At 42.9% G+C, this 18097-nt stretch overlaps 1 protein-coding gene across 1 annotated transcript in view; it reads left to right on the top strand.

The window, feature by feature from the left end:
* The first annotated feature begins 457 nt into the window (after positions 1-457).
* LOC129827410 (BTB/POZ domain-containing protein KCTD16-like) overlaps positions 458-18097 on the top strand; it is a 52516-nt gene continuing 34876 nt past the window's right edge. The window contains exon 1 of the mRNA XM_055888232.1: positions 458-2019. Coding sequence (XP_055744207.1) covers positions 1179-2019 — 841 coding nt within the window. The 5' untranslated portion in view covers positions 458-1178. The remainder of the gene's footprint in view (positions 2020-18097) is intronic.

Below are 18097 nucleotides of genomic sequence, written 5' to 3'. Positions count from 1 at the left end.
TGTGCAGACAATGAGCTGCGCACTCATTCCAATGGCGGAACGATACCTGTCCATGGTGCTGAAGGGACGCCCACTCACCCAGTCCAATCACTGTACCCCCATAGGGCAGCTCAACTTCACAACGTGGAATAATAGCTAGTGATTGACAATTAAGACATTATTAATTTGCATAGATAATAATGGGGAGCAAATAAACATAAGGTGTGGGTATTTTCTTTTAGCAAATAATATAATTCATGGTTTTTAAATTATTCACCTGATAAGTTGAAGCAAATGCAAATCCCCTAATTAAATTCAACGTCACATGTTATCATCGCCTATTAGGCTACTTTGCAGAATGTTCATCTATTTTCTGAAAGTCATTCAGAATGTAGGTTAATCTACTCTACGTCACACGTTTTCAAATGTCATTTTCCTTTCAGATAATGATGTAAGACGTTACTCCCCATGATGTTTTTTCCCCGCGCCCTGCTGGAGAATCCTCATGTTAACCTTCTTCACTCCAGTGTCAAGCCTGGCCGTTACATCTGTTCTCCTCTCTGCACAGCAGTTTGGAGACGGAGAGATGGGAGCGCGCTTCACTGGCGTCCAGATTCCCATCTTCACTTTAAGAAAATCCTTGCACGCGCATGGCAATTTCAGCACGGTCTCAGTGAACAGCGAACGTGCAGTTGCTTCGGGCAGATGAAGTTACATTGGACCGTTAAAAAAAAACAAGGACAGGAGCTTGCCTTGCAGAATCAAAGAAGTTTGACATTTTTATCCAGAACGGACTGAAGTGCAGAGATATTGAATCATTTGTTCAATTGATGATGGAATAATGGTGATTTCACTTTGATTTCACTGTAGGATTAAATCAATGGACACACAGAAATAGGACATAGCAATGGACGTGTGTAAAATGATGCATTCGTTGGATGCGCTGATCGATTTCATTCAACAGAAGACATGCACGATCGGCAGGCATTTCACGCGCGGTTTAACTGAGGCACCTGAGTTTTTTTTTTACAGCACTTGTCTTGAATAATGTTGGGGAGGTTTGTAAATGGTGGTCAACGGTGTCCTTGTTATGTAGACCTAATCAGCACACAGAAGACATGCTATTTCATCCCATATAGATTGAAAACTTTTTCGGAAACATCTGCGCGCCTAACGGTGACCGGGATTTGGTTTTGTGCATGAATAAAAAAATGGCACTGAGTGAGAATTGTAAAACCCAGCCGGCTAAAGAAACAGGGTCGGTGCAAAACCCGCCGTCTGATGTTATTGAACTAAACGTAGGAGGTCAGGTATACTATACTCGTCTACATACTTTAACAAGCATCCCCAATTCCTTACTGGGACGGTTATTCTCCACCAAGAAGGGGTCCTCGAACGATTTGGCGCGGGACCTCCGGGGACGTTATTTTATCGACAGAGATGGTTTTCTGTTCCGATATGTATTGGATTATCTGCGAGATAAGCAGGTCGTTCTACCGGACCACTTCCCAGAGAAAGGAAGATTAAAACGGGAAGCGGAATACTTTGAACTCCCCAAACTGGTCAAACTGCTGGCTTCCGAGGAATCTAAACAGTTTCAGGACGACCCTTTTCACAGTGATTTCGACGACGCGTCGCTAGGCAGCGACCAGAGGATATATTCCTCCTACTCTCTGGACCGGAGGTATGGATACATAACCGTCGGTTTCAAAGGCACGTGTGCGGCACCGGGAGGCAAGGACAACCAGATTGACCCCAAATCCCAAAAAGCAGTACCCAGAATCTTCATCAGCGGAAGGATCGGCCTCGCCAAAGAGGTGTTTGGAAACACCCTGAATGAGAGCCGAGACGCGGACAGGCCTGCGGACAGGTACACCTCCCGGTTCTTCCTCCGGTTCCGTCACTTGGAGCGGGCCTTTGACATGCTGTCGGAGAGCGGGTTCCACATCGTCGCCTGTAACTCGTCGCTCACCGCCTCTTCCATCAGCCATTACGCACCCGAGAAAGTCTGGTCCAACTTCACGCAGTACATCTTCTACCGTAAGTGATTTCCCACATAACACTATAAACCTTCTTTAATAATGCCCTTTAGGTTAGGCCACTGGTTGACGCCATGTCACAATCAGTTGTTTATGTGGATTTAGTAAAGGGAATAGTTAAGCATGTTAGACTACGGATGTCTGACAGACTCACTAGGAGACATATAGTTAGTTGTCTTAGGCCTATATGGTTTCTTTTGCTATAATCCCAGCACCTGGTTTTAAATAGCTTTTCAAGTTTGTGATTATATACACTGAGTGTACAAAACATTAGGAACATCTTCCTAGTATTGAATTGCACCCACCTTTGCCCTCAGAACAGCCTCCGTTTGTCAGGGAATGGACTCTACAAGGTGTCGAAAGCATTCCCCAGGGATGCTGGCCCATGTTGAATCCAATGCTTCCCACAGTTGTGTTAAGTTGGCTGGGAGTGGATCTCTACTATGACTAGCTTGTTCCATCTCATCCCACGGATGCTCAATATACACATGGATACATTGCTGCTATGAAGGGATGCACCTGACTGACCGTGATGTTCAGATATCTTGTGGCATTCAAACTTTGCTCCACTTTTATCAAAAGGCCCAATGTGCGCCATGAAAACACACCCAACACCATCACCAGCCTGTAATGTCGACACTCGGCGTGATGGATGCATGTACTCGTGTGGTTCTCCATACCCTAGTCCTCCCATCAGCGTGAAAAAGCACCAACTGGGATTCATCAGACCAGGCAAATATTTCTCAAATTCTCCAGTGTTTGTTCTTTAGCCCATTTTCTATTTGTTTTTTGCTGAAAGAAGTGGAACTCTGTAAGGTCGTCGGCTGCCATACCCCATTAATGTCAAGGTACGATGAGTTGTACATTCTTTTATGGTAATGTTGTACTAGATTGTCAATTGACTAACTGTAGCCCATCGTGTCCTCTTTCATCAATGACCCATTTTCGACCACTGGATGTCCCCTGGGTAGTGGACCATTCATGATACACATGGGAAACTGTTGAGCGTGAAAAACCCAGCAGTGGTGCAGTTCTTGACACACTCAAAGTGGTGCGCCTGGCACCTTTTACCATACCCCGTTTAAAGGCACTTCAATATTTTGTCTTGCCCATTCACCCTCTGAATGGCACACAATCCATGTCTCAAGGCTTAACAATCCTTTTTAAAAATCGGGTTTCTTCCCTTTATCTACACGGATAGAATTGGATTTAACAGGTGACATCAATAAGGGCTCATAGACTAACCAGGTGAATCCAAGTGAAAGCTATGTCATGGAAAGAGCAGGTGTTCTTAATGCTTTGTACACTCAGTGTAAGTGCCACACACACACCTCATGCTGTCAGTATAGCGGTAGGGCTATATCATGAATAAAATAGTAACGTTACCACTGCATCGACCAACATCATTTATATTCTGTATATCACTTTGACAGTAGTGTGTGTGTATGTCACGGTGTGTGTGTTATAGTGTGTGTGTGTGTGTTGCTGTGTTCAAAACAACTGGGAACTCTAAAAAATACCAGGTCAAATCATGACGTCAGTGATCTTCAGGTGGGAAAGTCAGAGTTCTAGAAAGAGGCCTGAGTTCCCAGTTGGATGACCGTTCAAATCCATTCTTCCCAGTCAGAGTTAGTTTCCAGTCTCCCGGTTGTTTAGAATGTGACATTAGTCACAGTGTGTGAGTGTGTTTGTGTCACTGTTTGTGTGTGTGTGTGTGTCACTGTTTGTGTGTGTGTGCTACACCAGCCAACATCATTTCACATTCATACCCTCCCTGGTCTACACCCTCCCTGGTCTAAACCAGACCGTTGTGCCATTTAGCTGAAGGAGGAAAGACAGTTTGGCCACTGGCGACTGCCTACCTCCCTTCATTAGTAACTAATATGGCTCATCCCTTGCTTTCTCTCTCCTCATCCCTTGCTTCCTCTGGGTGGAGAGAGGAGGGAGATGTTGTACCATATGGCCAATTAAAAGACACTTTGTTCGTAATTCCAAATGGTTCCCCTCGGATTCCTGAAGGAAATCCAGCTGGCAGGTCAAGTTTGGGGGTTGGGTTTTTTGGGGGTGAAATCCAGCTGGCAGGTCAAGGTTGAGGGTTGATGTGGTGGAGGGTTTTAGGGAGGTAGAATAACTGCAGCTAAGGAAGACATATGGTTGGCTAATGATTTGCCTACGGAGTCGTTAATATAATTAAAATAGAATAGGTGGATGTTGACCTCCTAACACCAATTTTAGAGGCAGTTTTACTGAGTCATTGTGGGGTCTTGTGGAGACTGGGCATACGGCGTAGGTGATCACTGACGACCTCTAGCCTCACTGACAGATGCTTCTCCTGGACAGAGGGAAAGGACAGAGAGGGAGAGGAGGAGAAGGAGAGAGAGAGGTAGACTGGGTCAGAAGTAGAGGAGACTGGCAGACGAAGCGAGAAGGGACGGAGGGAGCGAGAAGGGAGAGGGGAAGAGGAAGAGAGAGAAGAGAGAGAGAAGAGAGAGAGAGAGAAGAGAGAGAGAAGAGAGAGAGAGAGAAGAGAGAGAGAAGGGAGAGAAGGGAGAGAGAGATAGAAAGAGAGAGATGAGTGGGAGGGAGAGAGAGAGAGAGGAGAGAAGGAAGGGAGGGAGGGAGAGAAAAGGGAGAGAGAAAGAGGGAGGAAAAATATACTGTAAAGGAGATGGATGAGGCAGAGGGATGCAGACCTTGTCCGAAGGAGAGGAGACAGACAGAGAAAGAGAGAGCGATGGAGAGAAGGGGAGAGGGGGAAAAATAGAGACAGGGGCAGAGGGAGAGAGAGAGATAAAGCTGGTTCTGGGGCTCTGTTCACAAACACAAACAGACCCCACAGAGCCCCAGGACAGATTAGACCCAACCAAATCATGAGAAAACAAACAGATAATTACTTGACACATTGGAAAGAATTTACAAAAAAACATAGCAAACTAGAATGCTATTTGGCCCTAAACAGAGAGTACAGAGTGGCAGAATACCTGGCCACTGTGACTGACCCAAAATTAAGTTAACCTTTGACTATGTACTGGAGGTGGACAGAGACATACTTTACTTTGTCAATGGTAGGTTACGGGGGACTCTTTGTGGAGATTCACCTATTACTCACCTCTTGGCCACAGCACAGTAAACTATATGATTACAGACATTGACCCTTTCTCTCTCAGCTCATTCACTGTCAAGCCCCTAACACCTCTGTCTGATCACAGCCAAATTACGTTGTTCCTCAAAAGAACAGACATGGAAACAACCACACATTCACAGTCCAGTAAGCTGTACAACATCAGAAATTCATACAGGTGGGCCCAAAACAGCACAGAAGAATACCAGAAAGCAATCTGGAACCAAAATATCCTAACACTCTTAGATAACTTTCTGGATACCACATTCACTCACAGTAAAGAAGGCATCAATCTAGCAGTACAAAACAACTATATATATATATATATATATATATATATTCAGGAAAACGGCAAAAGAAGCACAACTGAAATTGATAAAAAAACAAATCATAAAAGTCCACAGATGACAAACCAAACCAATCTGGTTTGATGCAGATTGTAAAATTATAAGGAAAACATTTAGAACACTATCCAACCAAAAGCACAGAGACCCAAATAATGGCGAATTACGCCTTCATTACTGTGAGACTTTAAAACTCTATAAACGTAACACTCAGAACCAAAAAAGCACAGTACAACAGCAAGCAGCTGACACTAATTGAGGAGTCCATAAACACAAACAACTTCTGGCAAAATTAGCGATACAAAATGGTGACATATGGACAACCCATTTTAAAACACTCTTCAACACCATTCAAATTGACACAAACGCAGTGCAATGCTAAATTCATGAGAAGTTGAATAGATTAGAAAAAGCTATAAAGGACAATCAAAATCCTTTGGTCTCCCCAATTACTGACCAGGAGCTCTATAAGAAACTTCCGGCCCTCAAATTTAAAAAGGCATGCGGACCTGATGGCATCCTAAATGAGATGCTCAAACTTACTAGTGTAAAATTTAAATTGGCTATATTAAAACTGTTTAATTTGATCCTGAGTGTAGGTTATTTCTCTGACATCTGGAATCAAGAACTCATAAACCCAATCTTTAAGAACGGAGACAAATTTGACCCTAACAATTACAGAGGCATTTGTGTGAAACAGTAAACTGGGGAAGGTTTTCTGTAGTATTATCAATGTAAGAGTTCTAAACTTCTTTAATAAGCACAATGTTTTGAGTAAAATCCAAATTGGATTTATACCAAAACATCACACGACTGGTCATATTTACAACCTACACACTTGATAGATAAACATGTCCACCAAAATAATACCAAAATATACACTTGCTTTATCAACTTCCAAAAAGCCTTTGATTCTATTTGGCATACAGGACTGTTCTACAAAGTTATTGAAAGTGGTGTAGGGGGTAAAAGCTATGACATAATTAAATCATTGTATACTGGCAATTCGTGCAGCATTAAAAATGTCAAGAAAATAGCAGAATTCTTTATCCAGGGGCGAGGCCTTCGCCAGGGTTGCAATCTGAGCCCTGCACTCTCCAATATTTACATCAACGAATTGACCACTGTTCTAGAAAAATCCTCAGCCCCTGGTGTTAGTCTCCACAATTCAGAAGTTAAATGCCTACTCTTCGCAGATGACCTATGCCTGCTGTCACCCACAGCACATGGCCTACAGCAGAGCCTGGACCTGCTAGAGCAGTACTGCCAGACCTGGGCCCTGGCAGTAAACCCCAAAAAGACTAAAATAATGATTTTCCAGAGAAGACCCAGATCTCAGGGAATTAAACCAAAGTTCTCAATTGGTACAACATATATAGAGTACTGTACACACTACAATTACTTAGGTTTAAAAATAAGCTCAACTGGACACCTTAATGAGGCAGTGAATGAACTGAGAGAGAAAGCACACAGGGCATTCTACGCCATTAAAAAACAAATTCAAATTGGATAAAACTAATTGAATGTGTCATTGAACCAATTGCACTTTATGGCAGCGAGGTGTGGCGTCCACTTGCAAAACAAGATTTCACCAAATGGGACAAACATCACATTGAAACTCTGCATGCAGAGTTCTGTAAGATTCTCCTACATGTCCAGAGGACAACTAAAAACAATGCATGCAGGGCAGAATTAGGCCAATATCCACTAATAATAAAACCTCAAGAGAAATTAAGTTTTGGAAACATCTAAAATACATATCATTACCAAGCCCTGCAATGCCAAGAGCTGAGCAAAGAAAAGAGTCCCCTCATCCAGCTGGTCCTGAGTTCACAAACCTGTTCTACTAACACAAAGAAGCCTCAGGACCAGAACATCCAATCAATCAGAATAAACCAAATTACAACACAGTCAAACAAAAACGACATTGCTTATTGTGAAACACAAGCACAACGCAAAATGCAGTGCTATCTGGCCCTAAATCAACAGTACACCATGGCAAACTATTTGACCATGGTCAAAACCTTGACAAAGTACAGGCTCAGAGAGCAAAGCCTTGCCATTGAGAAGGGTAGACACAGGAAAACCTGTCTCCCTGTAGAGGAAAGGCTGTGCAACCACTGCACCACAGCAGAACCTGAGACGGAGCTGCATTTCCTGACAAAATGTTTATAAATATAAAACAATTAGAGAGTGTCATTTCCCCAAATTTGAAACCCTTATTCAAGGTTTCAAAGACCTCTCTGATGAGAGTAGGCTACCCGTCCTGTTGGGGGAGGACGCAGGGAGCTGTGGGTTGGCAGCGCACTACATTGCTGCCTATCATAAGATGAGGGACAGTGTCTGACAGACCAATCAACCTGCACATGTCCTCTACTGTATGCTTATTGTTCAATGTATGGTTATTTTGACCCTTGGTTATTGTTGTTACTGTTGTCCCGTTGACAATTTTGATTCTTATTATCTTAATATTGTAAATATCCAAAGTAAGCTTTGGCAATATGTACATTGTTACGTCATGCCAATAAAGCTAATTTAATTTAATTTAATTAACATATCTGCACTCTGGACTGTGGTGAGACAACTTCAACAATATAAAAATCAAGAGCAGGAGAAGAACAGAGCACTAGAGAGGAGCAGACTGCTGGAGGAGAGGGTGAGGGGGAGGTGGCGACCCCCGCATAGAAGCCAGCAGAACAGCCCACCTCAGCTCCCGACAAAAGTCTCGAACCCACAGCAGAACAGTCCACACCAGACCAAGACCATGGCGTCGACATCACAGCAGAACAGACAAATGAAGAACCCCAAGCCCAAGGGTTCTCACCCCCTCTGACCATTCCCCCTGATAGCCCTCCTGACAACCCCCCCCCACACCCACTGAGGACAAACACAAGACACAGATTGTACTCCTTATGGACTCAAATGGGAAATATAACCAAATGTTTTCCTGGCCCACCACTCCACCCTGGACTTGAACAGCCTCTATGACCAGGTCCACCTATACAAGGCAGCAGTATCCACCTTCGCCCGGACTCTAAAGGACATCACTCTCAAACGCAGCCCCAATACTTCAAACAGGAGCAACAGATCAATAGACACCCTGCCCAGACCAGCGAGACTCTCTCCCAGACCTGCAGGACCCCCCCCCCCCCCCCCCCCCCCCCCCCCCTTCACATAGAGGACCCACGCCGAGAGGACCTACATCCAGACCACAACACCACATACACACCCCCACCAATCAACACACCCCCAAGTCAACTATGCCCACACCCCATTTATGCCCCCTCAGATCAGACCTATGCCCCTCCTGCCCACTCCATGCACCACACCCATGCAAAGAGGGCCTCAACATGGACGTCACACATACGCCGAGGCTGTGAGCGGCTAAACAGGCCCAACCCCCACTCTTACACTAGACCCCCACTCTTACACTAGACCAAGCCAATGGCATGTACCAGATGCAACATTGGACAACATTGGACACTTTATGGAACACAAAGCCTTCACTAACTCATCCTGAAACATCCAAGGCCCGAGGTCATCTGCCTTTGGCCTAAAGAGCAGGAACCTGGACTTCATCAAAGAAATTGGAAATACAGACATTGTCATCCTACAAGAAACATGGTATAAAGGAGATGGACCCACTGGTTGCCCTCTAGGTTACAGAGAGCTGGTAGTCCCATCCACCAAACTACCAGGTGTGAAACAGGGAAGAGACTCCGGGAGTATGCTAATTTGGTATAGAGCAGACCTAACTCACTCCATTAACTTAATCAAAACAGGAACATTTTACATTTGGCTCGAAATTCAAAAGGAAATTATCTTAATAGAGAAAAATGTCCTCCTGTGTGCTACCTATATCCCCCCACTAGAATCCCCATACTTTAATGAAGAGAGCTTCTACATCCTGGAGGGGTAAATCAATAATTTCCAGGCCCAGGGACATGTACTAGTCTGTGGCGACCTAAATGCCAGAACCGGACAAGAATCTGACACCCTCAGCACACAGGGACACACACACCTACCTGGAGGTGACAGCATTACCTCCCCCATATGCCCCCCTAGGCACAACCATGACAACATAACCAACAAAAACAGGTCACAACTCCTGCAGCTCTTTCGGACGCTGAGTATGTACAGTTGTGTCACGTTCTGACCATAGTTCTTGTGTGTTTTTCCTTGTTTTGTGTTGGTCAGGACGTGAGCTGGGTGGGCATTCTATGTTTTTCTGTTTCTATGTGGGGATTGGCAATTGGCCTGATGTGGTTCTCAATCAGAGGCAGGTGTTTGTCATTGTCTCTGATTGGGAACCATATTAAGGTAGCCTGTTTTGTGTTGGGATTTGTGGGTGGTTGTTTTCTATCTTTGTGTTTCTCTGCACCAGATAGGACTGTTTCGTTTTGCCACGTTTGTTATTTTTGTATTTGTATAGTGTTCACGTTATTCGTCTCTTTATTTAAAATCATGTTGAACACGGAATACGCTGCGTCTTGGTCCGATCCCTGCTACTCCTCTTCAGACGAAGAGGAGGAAGGCTGTCGTTACAAGTTGAAGTCGGAAGTTGACATCCACCTTAGTCAAATACATTTCAACTCAGTTTTTCACAATTCCTGACTTTTAATCCTAGTAAAAATTTCCTGTCTTAGGTCAGTTAGGATCACCACTTTATTTTAAGAATGTGAAATATCAGAATAATAGTAGAGAGAATGATTTATTTCAGCTTTTATTTCTTTCATCACATTCCCAGTGGGTCAGAAGTTTACATACACTCAAATAGTATTTGGTAGCATTGCCTTTAAATTGTTTAGCTTGGATCAAACGTTTTGGGTAGCCATCCACAAACTTCCCACAATAAGTTGGGTCAATTTTGTCCCATTCCTCCTGACAGAGCTGGTGTAACTGAGTCAGGTTTGTAGGCCTCTTTGCTTGCACCCACTTTCAGTTCTGCACACACATTTTCTATAGGATTGAGGTCAGGGCTTTGTGATGGCCAGTCCAATACCTTGACTTTTGTCGTTAAGCCATTTCTCCACAACTTTGGAAGTATGCTTGGGGTCATTGTCCATTTGGAAGACCCATTTGCGACCAAGCTGTAACTTCCTGACTGATGTTTTGAGATGTTGCTTCAATATATCCACATAATTTTCCTGCCTCATGATGCCATCTATTTTGTGAAGTGCACCAGTCCCTCCTGCAGCAAAGCACCCCACAACATGATGCTGCCACCCCTGTGCTTCACGGTTGTGATGGTGTTCTTGGGCTTGCAAGCATCCCCCTTTTTCCCCCAAACAGGTCATTATGGCCAAACAGTTCTATTTTTGTTTCATCAGACCAGAGGACATTTCTCCAAAAAGTATGATCTTTGTCCCCATGTGCAGTTGCAAACCGTAGTCTGGCTTTTTTATGGAAGTTTTGGAGCAGTGGTTTCTTCCTTGCTGAGCGGCTTTTCAGGTTATGTCGATATAAGACTTGTTTTACTGTGGATATAGATACTTTTGTACCCGTTTCCTCCAGCATCTTCACAAGGTACTTGTTCTGGGATTGATTAGCACTTTTCACACCAAAGTATGTTCATCTCTAGGAGACAGAACGCGTCTCCTTCCTGAGCGGTATAATGCCTGCATGGTCCCATGGTGTTTATACTTGCATAGTATTGTTTGTACAGATGAACGTGGTACCTTCAGGCATTTGAAAATTGCTCCCAAGGATGAACCAGACTTGTGGAGGTCTACAATCTACAATTGTTGGAAAAATTACTTGTGTCATGTACAAAGTAGATGTCCAAACCGACTTGCCAAAACTATAGTTTGTTAACAAGAAATGTATGGAGTGGTTGAAAAACAAGTTTTAATGACTCCAACCTAAGTGTATGTAAACTTCCGACTTCAACTGTACATAGTCAATGGTAGGCTTCGAGGGGACTCCTATGGTAGGTACACCTATAGCTCATCTCTTGGCAGTAGTACTGTAGACTACTTTATTACTGACCTCAACCCAGAGTCTCTCAGAGCGTTCACAGTCAGCCCACTGACACCCCTATCAGACCACAGCAATATCACAGACTACTTGAACAGAGCAATACTCAATCATGAGGCATCAAAGCCAAAGGAATATTAAGAAATGCTATAGCATAGAAATGATATTTTATATCTGATGTCCTTACACAGCTCTCTGGTCTTGGCCATTGTGGAGAGGTTAGGTTGGAGTCTGTTTGATTGAGTGTGTGGACAGGTGTCTTTTATACAGGTAACGAGTTCAAACAGGTGCAGTTAATACAGGTAATGAGTGGAGAACAGGAGGGCTTCTTAAAGAAAAACTAACAGGTTTGTGAGAGCCGGAATTCTTACTGGTTGGTAGGTGATCAAATACTTACTGTATGTCATGCAATAAAATGCTAATTAATTACTTTAAAATCATACAATGTAATTTTCTGGATTTTTGTTTTAGATTCCGTCTCTCACAGTTGAAGTGTACCTATGATAAAAAATTACAGACCTCTACATGCTTTGTAAGTTGGAAAACCTGCAAAATCGGCAGTGTATCAAATACTTGTTCTCCCCACTGTATATATACAGTGTTGTAATGATGTGCAAATAGTTAAGTAAAGTACAAAAGGGAAAATATATAAACATAAATATAGGTTGTATTTACAATGGTGTTTGTTCTTCACTGGTTGCCCTTTTCTTGTGGCAACAGGTCACACATCTTGCTGCTGTGATGGAACACTGTGATATTTCACCCAATAGATATGGGAGTTTATCAAAATTAGATTTTTTTTCAAATTCTTTGTGGGTCTGTGTAATCTGAGGGAAATATGTGTCTCTAATATGGTTATACATTTGGCAGGAGGTTAAGAAGTGCAGCTCAGTTTCCACCTCATTTTGTGGGCAGTGTGCACATAGCCTGTCTTCTCTTGAGAGCCAGGTCAGCCTTTGGGCTGGCTTTTTCAATAGCAAGGCTTTTTACTTTATTTTATTTCACCTTTATTTAACTAGGCAAGTCAGTTAAGAACAAATTCTTATTTACAATGACGGCCTACCAAAAGGCAAAAGGCCTCCTGCAGGGACGGGGGCCTGGGATTTAAAAGAAAATATATAAATATAGGATAAAACATACATTACAACAAGAGAGACAACACAACACTACATAAAGAGAGACCTAAGACAACAACATAGCAAGGTAGCAACACATGACAACACAACAACAACATAGTAGCAACACAACATGGTAGCAGCATAAAACATGGTAGAAACATTATTGGGCACAGACAACAGCACAAAGGTCAACAAGGTAGAGATAATACATCACACAAAGCAGCAACAACTGTTAGTAAGAGTAAGAGTGTCCATGAGTCTTTGAATGAAGAGATTGAGATTCAACTGTCCAGTTTGAGTGTTTTTTGCAGCTTATTCCAGTCGCTAGCTGCAGCGAACTGAAAAGACGAGCGACCCAGGGATGTGTGTGCTTTGGGGACCTTTAACAGAATGTGACTGGCAGAACGGATGTTGTATGTGGAGGATGAGGGCTGCAGTAGATATCTTAAATAGGGGGAGAGAGGCCTAAGAGGGTTTTTATAAATAAGCATCAACCAAGGGTTCTTGCGACGGGAATACAGAGATGACCAGTTTACAGAGGAGTATAGAATGCAGTGATGTGTCCTGTAAAGAACATTGGTGGCAAACCTGATGGCCGAATGGCAAAGAACATCTAGCCGCTCGATAGCACCCTTACCTGCCGATCTATAAATTATGTCTCCGTAATCTAGCACGGGTAGGATGGTCATCTGAATCAGGGTTAGTTTGGCAGCTGGGCTGAAAGTGGTGCGATTACGATAGAGGAAACCAAGTCTAGATTTAACTTTAGCCTGCAGCTTTGATATGTGCTGAGAGAAGGACAGTGTACCGTCTAGCCATACTCCCAAGTACTTGTATGAAGTACTTCTATACAGCAAGTACTTCTGTACAGCACTTTGAGATATCAGCTGATGTAAGAAGGGCTATATAAATAAATTTGATTTGATTTGAAGTGACTACCTCAAGCTCTAAACCCTCAGAGGTAGTAATCACACCTTTGGGGAGACCTTTGTTTTGGAAGTGTTCAGAACAAAGTTAAGGGTAGAGAAAGCTTGTTGGACAGTAAGAAAGCTTTGTTGTAAAGCGTTGAACACAAAATCTGGGGAGGGGCCAGCTGAGTATAGGACTGTATCATCTGCTAATAAATAGATCAGAGAGCATCCTACTGCCTGAGCTATGTTGTTGATGTTAATTGAGAAGAGCGCGGGGCCTAGGATCGGGCCTTGAGGTACTCCCTTGGTGACAGGCAGTGGCTGAGCCAGCAGATTTTCTGACTTTATACACTGCACTCTTTGAGAGAGGTAATTAGCAAATCAGGCCAAAGACCCCTCAGAGACACCAATACTCCTTAGCCAGCCCACAAGAATGGAATGTTCTACCGTATCAAAAGCTTTGGCCAAGTCAATAAAAATAGCATTGCTTAGAATCAAGCGCAATGGTGACATAATTGAGGACCTTTTAGGTTGCAGTGACACATCCATAACCTGAGCGGAAACCAGATTGCGTACCCGAGAGAATACTATAGACGTCAAGAAAGCCAGTCAGTTGATTATTGACAAGTTGTTCCAACCCTTTTGATAAACAGGGCAACATAGAAATAGATATATAACAGTTAGGATCATGGCTTGGCTGCCTTCCAAGCCATGGGAACCTCCCCAGAGAGAAGAGACAGGTTAAAAAGGTCAGAGATAGGCTTGGCGATGATAGGGGCAGAAACCTTAAAGACGAAAGGGTCTAAACCATCTGACCCAGATGTTTTTTGGGGTCAAGTTTCAGGAGCTCCTCTAGCACCTCGGACTCAGGTGACTGCCTGCAGGGAGAATTATTTTGTGGGGCAGGGGAAAAAGAGGGAGAAGCATCGGGTCTAGTCGCATTAGAAGGATTGGGAGATGAGGAAATGTTGGACGGGTAAGGAGGCATGGCTGAGTCAAATAGGAATCGTGACTCAATGAAGTGGTGATTAAAGAGCTCAGCCATGTGCTTCTTGTCAGTAATAACCACATCATCAACATTAAGGGACATGAGCAGCTGTGAGGAGGAGGGTTGATTCTCCAGGTCTTTAACCGTTTTCCAGAACATCTTGGGGTTAAACTCACAGAGAGAGAACTGCTCCTTAATGTAAATAACTTTGGCCTTCCGGATAGCCTGAGTGCACTTATTTTTCATTTGCCTGAACGAGAGCCAGTCAGCCTGAGTATGCGTGTGCCGAGCCTTTCATCAAATGCAATTATTGAGGTGGAGAAACCTGTCGAACCAGGGGCTGAACCTGTTTTTAATTCTCATTTTCTTTATGGGGGAGTGTTTGTTTAGAATACTGAATATATTGAAAAAGAAGGTCCAAGCGTCAGATCATGAAGGAAGGCTTGCTCATAATTTTTTTTTACCAAGCGTCTACGACAAATCAGGACAGGTCTTTTCACTGAGCAGCCATTACGAACACAGGCCGTAAAACAGTGATCACTAAGGTCACTACAGAAAACACCAGACTGGTACCTATCAGGATTATTTGTGAGGATAACATCGAGGAGAGTAGCCTTTTCTGGGGGTTTGGAGTCATACCTTGTGGGATTGGTAATAATCTGAGAACGATTTAGGGAGTCCGATTGCTTTAGGATTTGGTCAGATGGTTTAAGTCCCAATTTAGGTCACCTAGTAGGACAAATTCAGACTTAGTGTCAGGGGCCAGGAGAGAGTTTAGGGCAGGTAGGTTACAGGCCGATGCTGACGGAGGATGATAGCACCAGTCAACAAAGACATATTTGAAAGTTTAATGTTTAAAACCAGCAAATCAAATTGTTTTGGCAGAGACTTGGTGGAGACAATCAAGCACTGAAGGTGATCCTTGGAAGGTCTGTCTTGCAGAAAAAGGTTATAACCAGAAAGGTTAACTTCTTGCAACTATAGGGGGTGCTGTTTCAAATTAGCATAATTGTCTCTACAGATTAAACTGCCTAGTACTCAATTCTTGCTCGTACAATATGCATATTATTGTTATTATTGGATAGAAAACACTCTCTAGTTTCTATAGCCGCTTGAATTATGTCTCTGAGTGAAACAGAACTCATTCTACAGCACTTTTCCTCCCAGTGTGTGAGATTTAGACATCTTGGCCTCTGGTTCCAGATCAGTTTTAAAAGTCTCTGTTAATCCTATGAGATACAAACACTGCCCACGCCTTCCTCTAGATGTCAGTAAGTGGTGACAATTTGAATGGAGTCGATTGCGCAATCATTGGCTCTATAAATGACAAAATACCGGAAGTAGCCTTCCTTTGGACACTGCGCTCGACGCAAGAAGGATATCTGACTGGCCTTTTTCCAAGCATTGGTTTAGCCAGTAATATAGCGTCGGTCATCTTTTTACTTGTTATAGGTGTTAGAAACATCATAATGTAGTTAATTTAAACCGTTTTATAGCAATTTATATCCGTTTAGTGCGATTTTGAGGCATTGCTTTGTAATAGACTTTGAAGCTCCGGGCACGTTTCGGGGTCCCGGTCGTACGTTAGTGGGCATTTCGACGGACAAGTGGACATCTTTCGACCAAAAGAAGATTAGACCCAAGAAAGGATTCATTGTCCAAGATTCTGATGGGAGAACAGCTCATAGTAAGAACAATTTATGATGATAAATCGTGTTTCTGTCGATAAATGTTAAACGTTTATGCCGCCATCTTGTTTGCTATAGCTTCACTTGGCGCAACCTGTATTGAAAAGTAAGGATAATTAAAAAAATGTAATTCCGCGATTGTATTAAGAATTAAATTGTCTATCAATCGCTGTCCACCCTGTATTTTTTAGTCAAGTTTATGAGTATTTATGTATAAGACTAGATCACTGTTTAATATGGTGCAGGACATTTTCTGACCAGCTGAGCTACTTTTGTCATTGTCTAACCATGATTTTGGTGGCTAAATATACACATTTTCGAACAAACTCTCTATGTATGTTGTAATATGATATTACAGGAGTGTCAGTACCACTGAGGAAGTACAGTTCCCGCTCAGCCCAGTCCAAACTGTTCGCTGCTCTGGCACCCCAATGGTGGAACAAACTCCCTCACGACGCCAGGACAGCGGAGTCAATCACCACCTTCCGGAGACACCTGAAACCCCACCTCTTCAAGGAATACCTAGGATAGGATAAAGCAATCCTTCTGCCCCCCCCCCCCCCCCCTTAAAAGATTTAGATGCACTATTGTAAAGTGGCTGTTCCACTGGATGTCATTAGGTGAATGCACCAATTTGTAAGTCGCTCTGGATAAGAGCGTCTGCTAAATGACTTAAATGTAAATGTAAATGTACAGGAGTGTCATCTGAAGAATTCTGTGAAGGTTAGTGAAAAAATTAATATATTTTGGCGATGATTACGTTATCGCTCTCTTTGGCTAGAATTAATGCTCTGGTAATGTTTGCACATGTGGTATGCTAATATAACGATTTATTGTGTTTTCGCTGTAAGACACTTAGAAAATCTGAAATATTGTCTGTATTCACAGGATCTGTGTCTTTCGATTAGTGTATGCTGTGTATTTTTACAAAATGTTTGATGATTAGTAATTAGGTAATACACGTTGCTCTATGTATTTATTCTAGTCTAGTTGTGACGGTGGGTGCAATTGTAAACTATGATTTCTACCTGAAATATGCACATTTTTCTAACAAAACCTATCCTATACCATAAATATGTTATCAGACTGTCATCTGATGAGGTTTTTTCTTGGTTAGTGGCTATCAATGTCTTAGTTTAGCCGAATTGATGATAGCTACTGGTGTTGAGAGAAAATGGTGGACAAAGAAAAATGGTGATTTTTGCTAACGTGTTTAGCTAAAAGATTTACATATTGTGTCTTCCCTGTAAAACATTTAAAAAATCTGAAATGGTGGCTTTATTCACAGGATCTGTATCTTTCATTAGGTGTCTTGGACTTGTGATTTAATGATATTTAGATGCTACTATTTAATTGTGACGCTATGCTAGCGATGCTAATCAGTGTGGGGGGGGGGGGGGTGCTCCCGGACCCGGGGTAGAGGCTCGTGAAAGGTTAATATCAGTATTCAATCTTTCTTAACCACGTCTCAGTAATGGCCAACACATCTGGATTGGAGCTGTGAACCCACACTTTCAGTTGATCCATTTTAGGTAATAAGCTTCTAGTGTTAACGTGCAGAAATCCCAGGCTTTTACGAGAGCAGAAATCAGTGAATCAGATATCAGAGCACAAGTCAGAATTGGGGCTAGCAACAGTAGTTGGGCCAGGGAGTACATGCACATTTCCAGATATCATCAGCAGTAATACAATCAAGGCACGGCAGAGGACAGGGAGAGCTCTGCAGTGCTGATTTATGACATCGGAATGTGCATTAGATGGCAACAAGATCATATTATACAGCAATTTCATCCGGTAACATGAATACAAAGCCGGCGAGAGGTGGTTAGAATAGGATGGGAGGCCAAAAGTCTGTGTAACCAATAAAGAGTCAGAGTCCGGGAACAAACCGTCTGTCCCACGGTTGGGTAAACAAGGAAGTTCCTAGTCAACA

The sequence above is a fragment of the Salvelinus fontinalis genome, chromosome 29 (genome assembly GCF_029448725.1).
Source record: "Salvelinus fontinalis isolate EN_2023a chromosome 29, ASM2944872v1, whole genome shotgun sequence".
NCBI classification, from domain to species: Eukaryota; Metazoa; Chordata; class Actinopteri; order Salmoniformes; family Salmonidae; genus Salvelinus; species Salvelinus fontinalis.
This window is presented reverse-complemented; position numbering and strand designations above follow the sequence as displayed.